The sequence below is a fragment of the Schistocerca serialis genome, chromosome 9 (assembly GCF_023864345.2).
Source record: "Schistocerca serialis cubense isolate TAMUIC-IGC-003099 chromosome 9, iqSchSeri2.2, whole genome shotgun sequence".
Taxonomy (NCBI): domain Eukaryota; kingdom Metazoa; phylum Arthropoda; class Insecta; order Orthoptera; family Acrididae; genus Schistocerca; species Schistocerca serialis.
The window spans coordinates 491,246,740-491,262,975 of NC_064646.1; the positions used below are offsets into that span (position 1 = coordinate 491,246,740).

General features: G+C 39.5%; 1 protein-coding gene across 1 annotated transcript in view; it reads left to right on the forward strand.

Annotated features, from left to right (window-relative positions):
• LOC126418980 (ubiquitin carboxyl-terminal hydrolase 32) overlaps nt 1–16,236 on the forward strand; it is a 245,455-nt gene that overhangs the window by 185,359 nt on the left and 43,860 nt on the right. The window contains exons 25-28 of the mRNA XM_050086028.1: nt 3,193–3,400; nt 7,088–7,279; nt 9,107–9,273; nt 9,361–9,730. Coding sequence (XP_049941985.1) covers nt 3,193–3,400; nt 7,088–7,279; nt 9,107–9,273; nt 9,361–9,730 — 937 coding nt within the window. The remainder of the gene's footprint in view (nt 1–3,192; nt 3,401–7,087; nt 7,280–9,106; nt 9,274–9,360; nt 9,731–16,236) is intronic.

A 16,236-nucleotide genomic window follows, 5' to 3' on the forward strand; every position in this document is an offset into this window, starting at 1 on the left:
CTATAACAGCCCCATTTACAGAATGGGAGCTCCTCAGTGGCCTTGCACATTGCCCCAACACAGCTCCTGGGCCTGATTGGATCCACAGCCAGATTAGTAAACATCTCTCATCTGACTACAAGCGACATATCCTCGTCATCTTTAATCGGATCTGGTGCACTGGCATCTTTCCATTGCCTTGGTGGGAGAGCACCATCATTCCGGTGCTCAAACCTGGTAAAAACCTGCTTGATGTGGATAGCTGTCGGTCCATCAGTCTCACCAACATTCTTTGTAAGCTCTTGAAACGTATGGTATGTCGGTGGTTGGGTTGGGTCCTGGTGTCACGTGGCTTACTGGCTCCATGTGAGGTCAGCTTCCACCAGGGTCACTCTACCACTGGTAATCTTGTGTCCCTGGGGTCTGCCATCCGAACAGGCTTTTCCAGATGGCAACACCTGATTGTCGTCTTTTTTTGACTTACGTAAAGCATGCGACATGACCTGGTGACATCATATCCTTGCCACATTGTATGAGTGGGGTCTCTGGGGCCTGCTCCCAATTTTTATCCAAAACTTCCTGTCGCTCTGTACTTTCCGTGTCCAAGTTGGTGCCTCCCATAGTTCCATCCATATCCAGGAGAACGGACTCTCGCAGGGCTTTGTATCGAGTCTCTCTCTATTTTTAGTGGCCATTAATGGTCTAGCAGCAGCTGTTGGGCCCTCCGTCTCACCTTCTCTTTATGCAGATGACTTCTGCATTTCGTACTGCTGCTCCAGTACTGGTGTTGCTGAGCTTCACCTACAGTGAGCCATCCACAAGGTGCAGTCATGGGCTGTAGCCCATGGCTTCCAGTTTTCTGCCATGAAGACATGTCACGCATTTCTGTCAGTGTTGTACCACTCATCCGGAACCAGAAATTTACCTTAATGCTGATCCACTCACTGTAGTGGAGACATATGGATTCTTAGGTCTGGTTTTCGATGCTCGTTTGACTTGGCTTCCTCATCTTTGTCAGCTTAAGCGGAAGTGTTGGCAGCGCCTCAATGCCCTCGACTGCCTGAACAACACCAACTGGGGTGTAGATTGCTCCATGCTGATGTGGCTCTACAGAGCCCTAGTTCACTCGCACCTTGACTGTGGGAATGTGATTTATGGTTCGGCGGTGCCCTCAGCATTGCTTTTAGGACGAGTCCGGTGACAAGTGTATTGTTGGAGGCTGGAGTCCCTCCATTGAAGATCAGATGTGTGCAACTGCTCGCCAGTTACATTGCACACAGTCATAGCTCTCCTGATCTTCCTAATTACCATCTTCTTTTCCCAACCACAGTGCTTCACCTCCCGCATAGGTGGCCCAGGTCAGGGCTAACGATTGCAGTTCATGTGCCATTGCTGACAGAACTGGAGTTGTTCTGTTCACCACCTCTCCTCGAGGTCCACTCATGTACACCTCCGTGGTGTATCTGTAGGCTGAAGCTTCGCCTTGACCTTTTGCGTGGCCTTAAGGACTCCGTTAACCCTGTGGCTCTCCGCTGTCACTTCCTCTAGATTCTTGAAGCGTTCCAGGGCTCTGAAGTGGTTTACACCGAAGGCTCGATGGCTGATGGTAGTGTTTTCTTTGCCTTTGTCAACAGAGGCCATATTGAACAGCATTCCTTGCCCGATGGCTGCCGTGTATTCACTGCAGAGCTGGTTGCCATATCTCGTGCACTTCAGTATATGCGTTCGTGCTCCGGGAATCGTTTCTTCTGTGTATTGACTCCTTGAGCAGCCCACAAGCTATCGACCAGTGTTACCCTCACCATCCTTGGTAACATCTATACAGGAGTCCATCTATGCCCTTTACCGGTCCTGTCATTCAGTGGTGTTTGTAGGGACCCCAGGACACGTTGGCATCCCAGGCAACGAACTTGCCGACAAGCTGGCCAAACAGGCTACACGGAAACCGATTCTGGAGATGGGCCTGAACCTGACCTGCATTCTGACTTATGCCGCAGGGTTTTTGGCTTTGGGAGATGGAATGGGATAACAGTACGCACAACAAACTGCGTGTCATTAAGGAGTCTACGAATGTGTGGAAGTCTTCCATGCGGGCTTCTTGCAGGGAATCAGTTGTCCTCTGCCAGGTCCGCATTGGCCACACTTGAGCGACCTATGATTACCTCTTGCACCGTGAAGACCCGCCTGAGTGTCGGTGCGGTGCCCGGTTGACAGTGGCCCATATATTGGTGTACTGTCCTACGTTGACTGCCAAGCGAAGAAATCTTGCGTTACCGGATTTGTTGCCGCCCATTTTACCTGACGATGCTTCATTAGCTGATTTACTTTTACGATTTATTCCTGATGGTGGTTTTTATCATTTGATCATAAGTTTTATCACATGTCCTTTGTCCCTCTGTGTCCTCCACCTTAGTGTTTTCAGGGTGGAGGTTTTAATGTGTTGCAGAGTGGCTGGCTTTTCCTTGTTATTCTCGTGCTCGGCCAGCCACTAGAATATTCTTTCTTGTTTTACTCTCTTCCGTTTCTAGTGGGTCTCTGTTGTTTTTTTGTCCTCTTTTGTTCCTTTTAGTGTTTGTTGCCTTTCCTTCGTTCTTGTGGGTTTGCTTTCTTTCCATTTTGTGTTGTATATCTCGTCTGTCTTATTCTCACACTTGTGGCATTGTCTTATTAGGAATGAGAGACTGATGACCTCATAGTTTGGTCCCTACCCTCCTCTTTTAAACCAACCAACCAACCATCCCTGGTCACGAGTAATTGATAATTAAGATATAAGATGCTGACAGGAAAAGTCCCTGGTCACAAGTAATTACTTATGCGTGTGCGCGCGCGCGCGCACACACACACACACACACACACACACACACACACACACACCACCACACAACACAACACAACACAATTACTCGCAGGGGAGAAATGGAAGCAAAGAGTGAAATTTGGCATTCTGAGATACTGAAGTGTTAACCATGGCCAAATTGTTGGAAACATTGCAACATGAAAGGAAGGAAGTAAATAAAGCAGCCCATCAAAAATGCAAGAGTTAGACCTCTTACTGCATTGAAGATATCATGTGCAATTCAATAGTTGTTTCATTTTTGATCACATTTTGTGTAACATATGACTAACTCAGCTCCTGTTCATAAACCTAAATTATACCTACATTTCAGGTCACTTCAGTGTAATGAATATTAGTTATGACATGTTCTTTTTCAGTGACGACAGCCTAGGTTATGAATTCCCATTCGTACTGAAAGCAGTTCAGCGAGATGGTATGCAGTGTGCTCTGTGCCCGTGGTACAGATTTTGCCGCGGCTGTCGCATACCTTGCTCTGAAGCTGAATTCAACTTCAGATGTACACACCTAGCCATTGATTGGGATCCAACAGCTCTACACCTGCGTTATCAGACATCCCAGGAAAGGGTATGTGCATTTTCAGGCTCCAAACTAGATCATTTCTCCAAAATACTTATGCTAAAGAAAAATTTTCATCTGGATTAGTTGGTATATTCAGTGCAGTTGCTAAGATGTGCTTAAAATCTTACCTACAAGATTAACTGCAGCATTAGAGAACACATGTATCCAACTGTTGAAAAATGAGTGTTGTGAAACCAATGTATAAAAGGAAATAAGGAAGATGTCTCTAACTATAGACCAATATCACTAACTCCCATCTTTAGTAGGTATTCGAAAATATTGTGCTGTCCCAGTGTAGTGCCTTTTCAGAAATCAGACATCTTACAGATTCTCAGCATGCCTTTAGAAAAGGGCAAAGCACAGCCAAAACATTTAGACAGTTCTTCCATGAAGTGTACTGCCTGTTGGGCCTGAAGATGCAAACTGGAAGTATATTTTTAGACCTCTCAAAAGCATTTTACACAGTAAACAGTAGGTTATATCTAAAATAGCTGAAGTCATATTGTATATGAAATACATCCATACATGATATGGCTTCATAGCTGTTGAATCATAAGCAGTGCACTAAACTGACATACGAATTAGGTGAAAAAATTGTAAACTGTCAGTCCAGTAATGGAATAAGTGGTGCAGGGAGTACCTCAGGGCTCAATACTTGATCACTTTCTTTTCCTTATGTATATCAACAACACTGCACAATCTATTAACTCCCATATTATCAGGTATGCAGATGACACATCAGTCTTATTCAGTGGTAGAGAGTATAAGAAACTAGAATCTTTTGCTACTATTAGTGTAAAAGAATTAACAAAATATTTCAGTGATCAGGGCTCAATGTGAATGTCGCCAAATCTCAATTACTAGCATTTAAAACACATCAATGTAAATAATGTATGAAATGTCTTGGCATCAGAAATGAGCAGCAGCAAAATTTCTGGGTGTGTATCTTGACGATAATCTATGATTGGTAAACCACCACATTAATTTTGTTTGTGCAAAAGTCAGTACTGGTGTCTATCTCCTTAGTAACAATATATTATTTATATGTATTTAAATTACTTTAGTTTTTTATGAGTCAACCAAACGAAGTTATCAAATGCAGTAATGTACATGATCACAACATTTGAGCAAAATTTAAACTGCTTTTGGAAAAGAACCAAATGAAAACCAACAGTTAGGTATCCTAAATTAATGGTTTGATTTGGTTCAACAGTCTATCAAGTTATTTAAGATCATATAAGGGGATTGATTGTAACAATAAATTAAAATTTTTGTAATAGAAAAATGTTTGTATTCAATCAATTAACTGTAAGATGCTGCTTGTGATATAAAACAGTAGCATATCATCTGCAAAATAATAAATGCATAAAATAGATGTAAGATGCAACTATTGTAGTATGTAACATATTCTGTACTTGTAGTTTTTGTCATATTGTTATGTCTGACATTTGCAAAAGCCCTCTTTCATGCAGAGAAAATGTAAATGAGAGTTTCAGTTCAGTGTAATGTTTTTAGCAGTGAACAATATATTTTTGAACTGTTGTCTGGAAAAACAGTTCCGTGCAGCACGTATTCCAGTGCAGTTTTAAAGCTATATTGTAGCCTAAACCTGTTTGCTGAGTTCCCTATATTCACACCTCCCCCACCTCAAATTACAAAAACAATTTGTAAATGAATTCCCGTAAGGAATAGTAACTGATGATCTAAGAAGATAACTGTGAAATTTTTATGTTAAAACACGTTACACTACTCCTAAATTTGCTCAATTTTGTGGGCAACATGTAAGTATAAATACATCTATGCTCATTTCTTAAGGCAGCTTGGAGAACCAAGAAACAAAATGAGGTACTGTGATTGTGCATGGGCTGTGGCAACATTTTGAAAGTGATATAGTGTTACCACATATAGCAGGGTGTTGCACAGTATATTGGAAAACTAGCTATGGACTTGGTGGAGCTTGCCATGTTTGGTATATTTCCACTGATTGCATACAAAATGTCAGTGTCAAAATAGGATGAATACAGAACAGAGAGGTACAGCAGGGAAAGAGATACAGTTTTAAGGGAGCTGTGTGAACTGGAAACTGGTACAGGTGCTGTGCAGGCTGTACACCTTTGGATACTTAGGGCCAATTACGATCTGAGCACTGCATTGTAACAATTGCTTCACCACCCTTATACTGCTGTTTAATATTTCATCCTCCTCGTATCTTCTACACAAATTTGACATGATGCAGTGAGTGGTTGTCATTAATGTTCCAGCTGCATATAACCCTGTGTTAAGGAGTCTTGTATTGGTTTAACCATCTGTCATGATTTAGTGTCTACATCGTCATCATTTAGTGTTTCAAGATCCCTGTACTTATTGAGTGGAAGTGAATTGTGTAAACCTGTGAGAATTCTATAGTACTGTAATATGTTTTTAAAAATCTGAATTTTTGTGTGGTAAATGGCAGAGATGGAAATGACATGGTGTGTTGCTGAAATAATGGGTGTTATAAAGCAATACACTTGCAATTGGTTACTTGCATATTGACATTGTGGCATAAATGAAATAAACATAACCACATGCCTAACAGTATGCACAGCATGTTGCTTATTGCCAGGTTGATAGTTACAGGATGTTTTCTTGTAGAAAACTAAATCAGACTCAAATTTGTCCTGTAGCAAACAACCTTGATAAAGACCCAAAGATGAAATAAAAAATCAGGGAGGATTTCAACTGGCATATATTGTGAAGCAGATGATGTATTAACATACATTATATTGGGCCACATACTTACACGATTTTGTGGTTTAGGTGGCTTTTGACCCCATTTTGGCAATGTCCATTCATGAAAGTCTGTAGCTTATTCATGCTAATATCCCCATGGACCACTGCCCAGTGGCTGTATTAAAGTTGTGGATGCTTTTTACAAATTGTTTCTCCTCTCACAGCAAGTGACTTTGCCACAGTAGGAGATGGTAGAGGACTCTGCAGGACAATTCCTGTATCTGGGACTTCCACAGAGAGGTGACAGATTGGGGGAGACAGGAAGAAAGGATATGAGTTTGAGAGGTGTAAGATTGGATAAAGATATTTTGTAGATTGGGTAGCTAGCTCAGTAGCACTTCAGGAGGAGGAGGGCAAATTGTGAACAGTTAAGAGTTAGCTTAAGCCTTGCAGCAAATGTGACTTAGTTTCTTCTCCTATTGGCATTTACCTTTTCCAGACCTTCTCCCATTTCTTACCTCCACTCCACACACCATTAGTTTTCTTACAGCCCACCCCAGACAAGAGAACTATAGTCAGGTGACAGCACTGGAAAATTGTGTGTGTGTGTGTGTGTGTGTGTGTGTGTGTGTCTTCTAAATCTAAGCAAATTTGCACCTATTCAGTGAACATACCTATCACTCTGTACATTCTTCTGTGTAGTGCAAAAGTGATAAATCCTTGTTTTCTAATTGTATTAGAAACAAAACTTAACTTATTTTTTAGATTTGCAATTACAAGAGAGAAATTACTGCATGTATATGATAAATTTTTTGTTATAGTATTGTAGAATCACATTAATCACTACCTGTTTAATTAGCTTAATGAAAATAAATCCTTGAAAATTAGTTTTGCAACAAAATAGAATCCATTGCTGCATGATATATTTTCATCATATTGTCAAAAAAACTGTGAAATAATCCATTGCTCAAAATTCTTCAGGTTTTTGTGGAACATGAAAGTGTTCCATTGACACGGCAACAACAGTCAGAGCCAATTGATCTGGATTTTTGCTTGGAGGCCTTTACAAAAGAAGAGCATCTTGGGGAAGATGAAAAGTATTATTGCTCAAAATGTGGCCAACATCAGTTGGCAAGCAAAAAGCTTCAAATATGGAGGCTACCTCCAATACTGGTTTGTATATTCACATTGTACATTTGTTAGTAATGTATAGTATGTATGTATATTTCAACTATGAATTAACTTCAATGTTGATCGCATCATTGATACTCAAACATTTGAAGAATAAGTGAGTAAAGGCCAAGATGAATTTGTAGGGTGCATAATTAAAAAAAAAAAAAAAAAAAAAAAAGGTTGTTTGGGACATGAAAGTTAATTTTAAATACAATGTGATCAATTACATTGAAATTGCATTTTTCAACAACTTTCTCAAAAATGGTAGTTGTATTGACATATTACAAAATTTGGTAATTCCACCCACTATCTGAATAACAAATGCTGTGAATATGAGGGAGAGCAGTGCAGTAAATGTTGGCTCTCTGCTTTGCTTCTGAAGATGTCACAAAGTCTGTTCAATTCATTTGATATCTGATATGAGGATATAAGAGTTAGAGAGATCAGTGCAGAATTCTTTCTAGTAGAAATGTTATGCCATTTCTTAAATTTGCAAATGACATCTTGATTTGGATGACATATGCAGCTTTCAGTTAATGATGGAAACTCTGAGGACATATGAAGATGGGATTATATAATCCAAAAATTGATAACATAATATGGACACCGTATCTCAAATAAAACACAGCGGAGGGGAAATTTGCTCAGTGTGCAATTAACAAAATACAGATCGGTCTGCAAAAATTGAGCCTACAACAAAAAGGACCACACTTATTCTGACGATTAATGTGGGAAATGTGTTCCTTAATGGGATAAAATAACTACCTCTAAAAAGCTGACTTGGCTGAAGTCTTCTGTTGTGTGTAGTAATTGGAAATTCATATCCATCAGGAGAAGATTAATAGTTAACTAGGATGTAATATATTTTGTAAGGATGGAAAATATTATACATAAGGAGGTTTTACTAGAGATAAAATCCCAAGAAGACATTTAACATTAATATAATTTGGCATTGCCTGTATTTATTGATCCATTATTGTCATGCAGCAAAAATTTCACAACTGATAATAGACAGATCAAAGTAAGGATACAGTAATATATAGAATCAGCAAAATAAGTAGGTAAATTTAAAGTATGTGTATTTTCGTACAAAATAATTTTTTGAGTAACATTTAGTTTCACATATTCAGAAATCTTTTTTGCAGAATAGAAACAGTACTTTATTGGAAATGCCTTTAGCTTCATTTTAAATATTGGTTACATAGCAATTTTTATTTCCTCTAGTACCTTATTGTGTAGTGTGACACTAATCATAATTATGCTCCTCAGAAACAATTTTATTTTAAGGTGTGTTTGGTGTATTTTTTATTGCCCCCTGGTGTAGTAGTTGTGTACAGTCTTATTCTGCAGTAATTTGCCTGTTTTCAAGATATAGTTCCTTGTGAATAAGATTGTTTCATAAATGAATAAGCGTGGAACATTTAGAATGCCATGCTCAACTTTGTGTTGAAAGCTATGTTTGTTTACTTTTATGGATTGTGCATTACTGCCCATTGTGTGCATCACTGGCTAATAGCATTTCTCATACTTTGTTTCATTTTAAAAATGTATGAGATTGCAGACTTAGATGAGGAACCCTTTATAATGCATGATACTCAACATGCAGAGGGATGTCTTGCTTTTAGCCTCGTATGTTAATAATACACAAATGACAACTTCCATTCTGCATATTGTTTATCTTTTAATGGTGTCACTACCTCCTTATGAATCTAGCATCTCATGAATGTCAAACTATTAGTAGTGCAATGTCTTGATGGAATAATTGTTTTTATTATATTAAAGAAAAATTATCATTTTGAATGCATTTTTTTCTTCTTAATTCTTCAGATTGTTCATCTGAAAAGGTTCCAGTTTGTTAATGGAAAGTGGGTAAAGTCCCAGAAGGTTGTGAATTTTCCATTCAGGAATTTTGATCCAACAGCCTACCTTGCTTCGGTACCTAAACAGACGGTCATCAGACACAAAGAACTAAAGGGGGAATATGCTGAAAAGGAGTAAGTTCTTCACAAGAGAAAACTGCATCCATTTCTTTCTGTGATTGGTCATTTCTTTCACTTGGAGTAATGTCTTTCTATTTTCAGGCAAAACTCCGAAAAGGATGACAGTAACATCGAATCCAACATTATGTCACTGACTGATGAATCTGAAGTGCAAAATCATGGTGATATACTATCACATTTAATTCAGAACCATAGGGAGATAGTTGACAACAATTTAAATATATCAAAACCGAGATTAGAGGCTGAACTAAATACTCATAACAGTGCCAGAGGAAATGGACACATTCCCAATGGTGATCTGACGCTACCATTGAATTCACGTGAAAGACTGGTGTCGACGTCACTCGTCAAAACTCCTGTGGTAGATTGTGCCCTACAAGATTTCCACCAACATCGGCTTACTGACGGCAGCGACCCATTTGATTTGAAGTACAATTTGTATGCTGTAGTGGTAAGTGATCTCTTTCATAAACAAAGTTTCTATATGCATTTGCTTAGAGATAAATATAGCAGACAGACAAATGAAAGTGAGCGTTACATATGAAGTAGAGATATACAAGAGATAATGTGACTGTTATGAAAATTGCTGTGGATATGAGGGAGAGCTGCACAGTAATATCTGAAGATGAATATTCATTGTTTGTGTGGCATTACAGAAAGACTTGCTCTGCAGCTCCATCAATTTAGATGACCGAAAGAGTAGTGATATGTAGTTCACCTGTCTGCTGCCAAGGTTTCAGAAAGCTGCATAATTCTTTATTACATATACTGTACATAAAATATTGATGTCAAACAATGGAAAATGTGGAGTGGCATGACGACAGTACAATACGATATACTGCTGCTCCCCACATGGAGGAGGCATTGCCTGGTGGACACACAGATTTAAAGTATAGTTGAAAGTAGGCTAAGCTACAAGACAGAACCCTTCCTCAGACTCGCACAGATTTGTATGCACCCATCACACACACACACATAGCCACTGTCATGCCCGGGTGCTGAGGCTTAACTGCCCTCAGGAGGGACCTCATCTAGACTGGGTAGTGGGGGTACAGAATGCATACAGGCATGGAAAGATGACAGATAGCAGGAAAAAGTGGGGGGGGGGGGAGGGGGGAAAGTGCTGGCCGCACTATCTTTATGAGAGTGTAGAGATGGAGAAGGGGCGGGGGGGGGGGGGGGCTGATTAATGCAGCATCAGAAGGTTGCAGAGGGAGGGGGAGGGGGGGGAAGGGATAGGAGAGAAGGGGTAGCTGCTGTGCAGGCGCACTGGGGGAATAGCAGGAATGTGCGAGATCGGAGGAGTAGCACGGCACGTGTTGCGAGTTGGAGACAGGGATTACAGTGGTGGTCCACAAGGAAGCAATGAGCAGTGACAGCAAGCTGTGTATCATGAGACGCTCCAGACAATAACGTCATTCTGTCGGGTCTGCCTGTAGCGTGCGCTTCAGGGTGCACATAGACAACTTAGCATTAGTGTTTGTTTTAGTTCAGGCATTACTAGAATGTGTGCAATGGGGCCATCTCGTGGGTAGCTTACACTGCCTGCGCCTGCTTGTGAGATTGATAAGGGACAGATGGGAACATTGGACCAGCCTGCTATCCTGCATTCCCATAACCTCCCTGGCATCAGGCTTTGCTAGTGCCTGTCCTCGTGTGCTGCTTCCATTTCTGTACTCCCACTCCAGACTCACATTCCTACTATTCCCCCAGCACACCTTCTTTTCCTTTGCCCTTTTCTCACCCCCTCCCAGCTGCAACTGTATGTGGCAGCACAGCCGCCAATGCTGCACCTCTGTGTGGTGTGTAGCAATCTATCTTGTTTCAGGTTTGTAAATATTGATGTCATATTTGTGTGTTTGGGTGTGAAAGTTTGTTACTAGAAGAGGTGTTAGGTGAGGGAGGATGCCATCATTGTAATATTATTGTGTTGGATAGATGCATAGACTTTGACATTATTCAGATCAAAGAGAAAGAGCATAATCATGAAGTGTGTGTAAGTCATGTTTTAATATAAGCGTATACTCAAAACATTTTAATACTAAATGGGACATTGCCAAAGCTCGTTATGCTTGCTGCATCCTTTTTACCAACAAGGTTCATGTATGTGGTGGAGGCTTTCTAGGAATATAATGGGACCCACTGATATGTCACCATTATTTCACATTTGTGAACAATCCACTTTTCACAGTTGATATTGTTATTCTGTAATGAAGTACTACCTTAAAAGATACTGCACAAATATCCAGGCAGATCTTTATAAGATTTCAAGGTGGAGCAAATATTGACAAATTGGTTTAACCATTGGTGGGTGTGCCATTCGAACTTCCATGAGTGGGCACATTACGGCTTTTGCACTGCAATTAGTATTAAATTTTTAACCTTAGAAAAATAATCTTTATGTAATTGCTAACTGCATTTTAATGGAGAAAACATAACATAGCATTATTTGGCTCTATAAAAATAATCTTTTATATATTTGTCGCCTTCATAACTGTCTTTTATTGCCATTGTAACTTATAAGGCGACGATATTCTTTGTTCCCTTCATCTATTTACATATTATGACTGTTTTTTTGTTATATCACTTAACTGCATTGTTTCATGTGAAAAAACAGTAAGGCTGGCTGCGGTGGCTGAGCGTTTCTAGGTGCTTCAGTTCAAAACCATGCGACTGCTACGGTCGCAGGTTCAAATCCTGCCTCAGGCATGGATGTGTGCGATGCCCTTAGGATAGTTAGGTTTAAGTAGTTCTAAGTTCTAGGGGACTGATGACCTCTGATGTTAAGTCCCATAGTGCTCAGATTCAACCATTTGAAAAAAAGTAACAACAGAACACATTATGAAATGAGCACTCATAAACTCCAACTCTTGTGTATCTGCATGTAACATTCTCATTGCACACATTTAGTGTCTGTAACACTGTGTTTCTTGCATACATTTTTCTTGCCTTTCACACACACAGTTTTTGTTCTGTTGTTTTTATGCCTGCCACATGAGTAACAAGTTTCAGGTTTTGCTGTTTCTTTGGTCTGCTCTTCTTCATGTCTATACTTGGTCAAGAAGGCTTGAATATCCATCAGAAGTGTTTGTAAAATGCTTGTGGCTACAAATGTTCTTCTGTCAGGTCAAGTGCAGTATGTTTCAAAAAATTTCTTCTTATTACCTTATTACCAGGATTGTTGAATTTGAGAATAATGTTTGCATTTATCCCAGTAATATCTAGATATCTGTAGAAAAGTGCAAGTAGCCATTGTCACATGATTCTCGAAGTACTCTAGGATGATCAGATCAGATCTGATCTGATCTACAGTGTGTACTCCTCCTTGGTAGCATTGTAGTCCAAATTAACTCTCAATTTCTTAGTCTCTTGATCTGTTACATTTGTGTTGTGCTGCATTGCCGATAAAAGAAATTGCAGCTTTGTTCTTTTTAGGAACAGTTGAGACCATACAAAAATCATCTTGAAAACCAAAGAGAGTTTTATTTGCTTGGAATTCTGGGAGAATTTCCTTCTACCTCCCCATTCCAAAAAGAAAGTCAATCCTTTTCCGAGGAGATTTTCAGGAACCAGAGATTAGCTGCTGTGGTAATTATGAGTCGTAAGATATCTTTTTCTTTTTGCTGTTGGTGTAACTAGTTTTTTACAGTCATCTGGCTTGTTTGATTTCAGGTGGGGTCGTGGAATCTGCTTGCCACAATAAATTTCAAAGTTCAGGGTATAAAATGTTTTGAAACGATATAAGGCATAATTTTTCATCCCATATTTTGCAGGCTTATTGGGGATATACTGTACAAATCTGCAGTGTCTTCTGAAAGGATGCATCATCTCATCATTAGTGACAAACTCACTGATATTGTAGTGAGAAAGACAGTTGTTGACAAATTCTTGATGGAAGTCACAAATGGATGCTAGTTCATCACTTTGTTTTCTCTTGTTCTGGGTGCCCATGTAGTCAAACACAGGAGCTCAAAAGCAGAAAGCAAAAGTGCTTATAGCTGAAGAGACTTTGTAAGACAATCATTCCTGTGCCATCTGACTCCCACAGTTCACAGCAATTTGTGTATTCTCCTTGCTTTGCACCTGTCAGGTATAATACACCTAAAAGAGCCTTTATCTTGTGTTTTGTGGTATCTCTGCAGTCTCGTTGTCTTGAATATTGAACTTCATCTCTTTTACTATTCTAGATGTATCCGTTTGTATTGTCCACAGTGTTGTCAATTATACCATCAGTAATAAATAGGTGAAATGCATCAACTTTTTTGCACAATTTTAGCACATACTTTTGGGCCTGGCAAAACTTTTTGGATATTCTTGGCTTTGGTTGTAGGAGAAGGAAGCAGTTCACATATTCAAATAGTTTCTTCATTTTTTCCTATGTGAAAATGGTAAGTGTCTGTCTGTTGTTGGCCCTTTCAACTATTTGATCATCTGTTTTCTCTGTTGACTGTTCAGAGTCACTGCTGTGGTATTCTTCTTCAACAACTTCCCTTTCAAACTGATTCACAAGACTCTGACAACTCTGATAATTGTTCTTCTGGCGATTCCTGTAATAGTTTCTCATAGTCTTCAGGACATACAATTTTATGGTGCCTGTAAAATGCCTTCTTTTTCTCCCTTGCCTTTAAAATGCCTTATTTTTCTCCATTTCCACACTTTTATGAAACCTAATGAAACAGATGTTTATGAAAGTGAGATATGGGTGCAAAACAATTTCAGAGACTTAAAAAATAGTATAAATTGCATATGGTAACTCTGATTCAATTGGAATATTCATTACATACTAAAATAAAAGAAAGACAGCCTCAAAGTAAAAGAGAAATGCAGGTGTAGAAAATACTTGCATCACAAGATGCTTAGTGGCAAACACACCGCAGACACATCACTCACTTTCCAAACAACAGTGGCGACCAACTGCTGTAAGTATAAATTGTGCAAATGCAGTAAGCAGTGACATCTGTTATTCATAACATATACATATTTGGACGTGTACCCAACTATAACAGTACTTGTGATACTAAGTAATCTAAATCTTGCGGCTTAAATGAAAATGTGTAGTATCCTGTGACTAAAATATCAGTTATTCACAGTTAGAATCAGTCGGCTAATTCAAATAGCTGGGTGAAACAATTCGTAAAACTGTCAAATGGAATGATCACATTGACTCAGCCATAAGTGAAACACATGTCAGATTTTGGTTTATTGACAGCTTACTCGAAAATACAATCGAGTGTACTAAGGAGACTACTTACAAATCACTTGTGTCTTCTATCTTGGAATGTTACTCAAGTGTTGGAGCCAATATCAGATAATACTAATGGGAGATTTTGAAGTATTCAAAGAAGAGGTCACAAATGATCCCAGGGTTCTTTGCCTGCTGGAAGGGAGTCATGGAGTTTCCGAAAGAGTTGAACTGGCAGATGCTCAAAGGTAATGGAAACTACCCTGCAAAAGCTTATTTACAAAGTTTCGTGAACCAGTATTAAGTGAAGAACCTAGAAATGTAGTGCAACCCTCCATGCATTGCTTCAATAGGGACTGTGAACACAAGATTAGACTAATTCAAGCATGCACAGAGGTTTCCAGAATGAGATTTTCACTCTGCAGCGGAGTGTGCGCTGATATGAAACTTCCTGGCAGATTAAAACTGCCCCCGAAAGGCAAAGGTCCCAAGTTCGAGTCTCGGTCAGGCACACAGTTTTAATCTGCCAGGAAGTTTCATGCACAGAGGTATTTAAACAGTCATTTTTCCCATTCATAATATGCCATTGGAACTGGAAGAAACCTTCATGTGTGGCACAGTGGTAAGTACCATCAGTCGTGCACTGTAATCATTTGCAGAGTATGTATGTAGATGTGGAACACACTGTGAGATAGTGTACGTACACTGTTTTGCTGTAACATCCTGCAGGTGACCTGTACCTTCAGAAAGAAAGTGCACAACCCCATTCCTCTCAGATTGTCAGAATATTTTGAGGAACACTGTGTATTATGACAGTGCTTATTGTTCAATTACCCCTTTTCTGCAGATTACTTGACATGAGGAGCAGCGAACGCCACAACAGTGCTAGCCCTGCGAGATATTTGCACTTTGCGTGCAGCTCTGATCACTTTTTCTGATTGTGGTTAGTTGCTGATCATAGTGATTCCCACACACTTCCAATGTTTTACAGAGTCCACACCATGACGTGCCACTCACCGCTGTTGCAGGAGAGAAAATAGTAGGGAATGCACTATTCTGTAGCTGTGTGTAATTCAGTTTTTGTGTAGTGTATTGTTCCTAAAATCCACTGCAGTGTTATGTGGCTGCATCTGTACAGTTTTAGATTGCGATTTGTGTTCACAAGAAAGTGTGTGGGTACTTTCTGCACATACCCCTGCACTTCAGTAAAATTCGTAACTTCCTTTTTGCCGTCTTCTCTGAGGAAACATGGTATGTTCATTTGTCAGAAATCTCTTTACAAGAGAGAGCTATGCAGAATCATTTCAAATCATTCATTTGGTCTCCTTGTCGCCATCGTCACAGACATGATGGCGTCTGCAACTGAGTCAACAAAAGATTTTATTGCTTTGGTTGAAATACCACCATAGCCAGCAGAGTTACTGGTTTTCAGTGATGTTATAATTTTTGTGATCTCAGCAACAATTAATTTGGGAAAATGAATGTTTGGTGAAGCTATACATAATGTCTTATGATATACTTTCAATGGATTTGCTTTAGACAGTGTGCTTGTGGTCACTATGTTTTCAGCTGTGTTTAGGGAAGATTTCATTGAATTTTGTAGCCAATAACTGAAATTGTTCATTGTCTGTTCTGCTGGTGCTGCTATGCAGAAGTTGGATATAATTTGCCTTAATTTGCTTCTTTTCATCCCAAAGTATGCTCTGAATTGTATTTGTTTTGTTCTTGGAATTTTGTATATTTGTACATAGTATGTGGTTTTTGCATTTTGGATG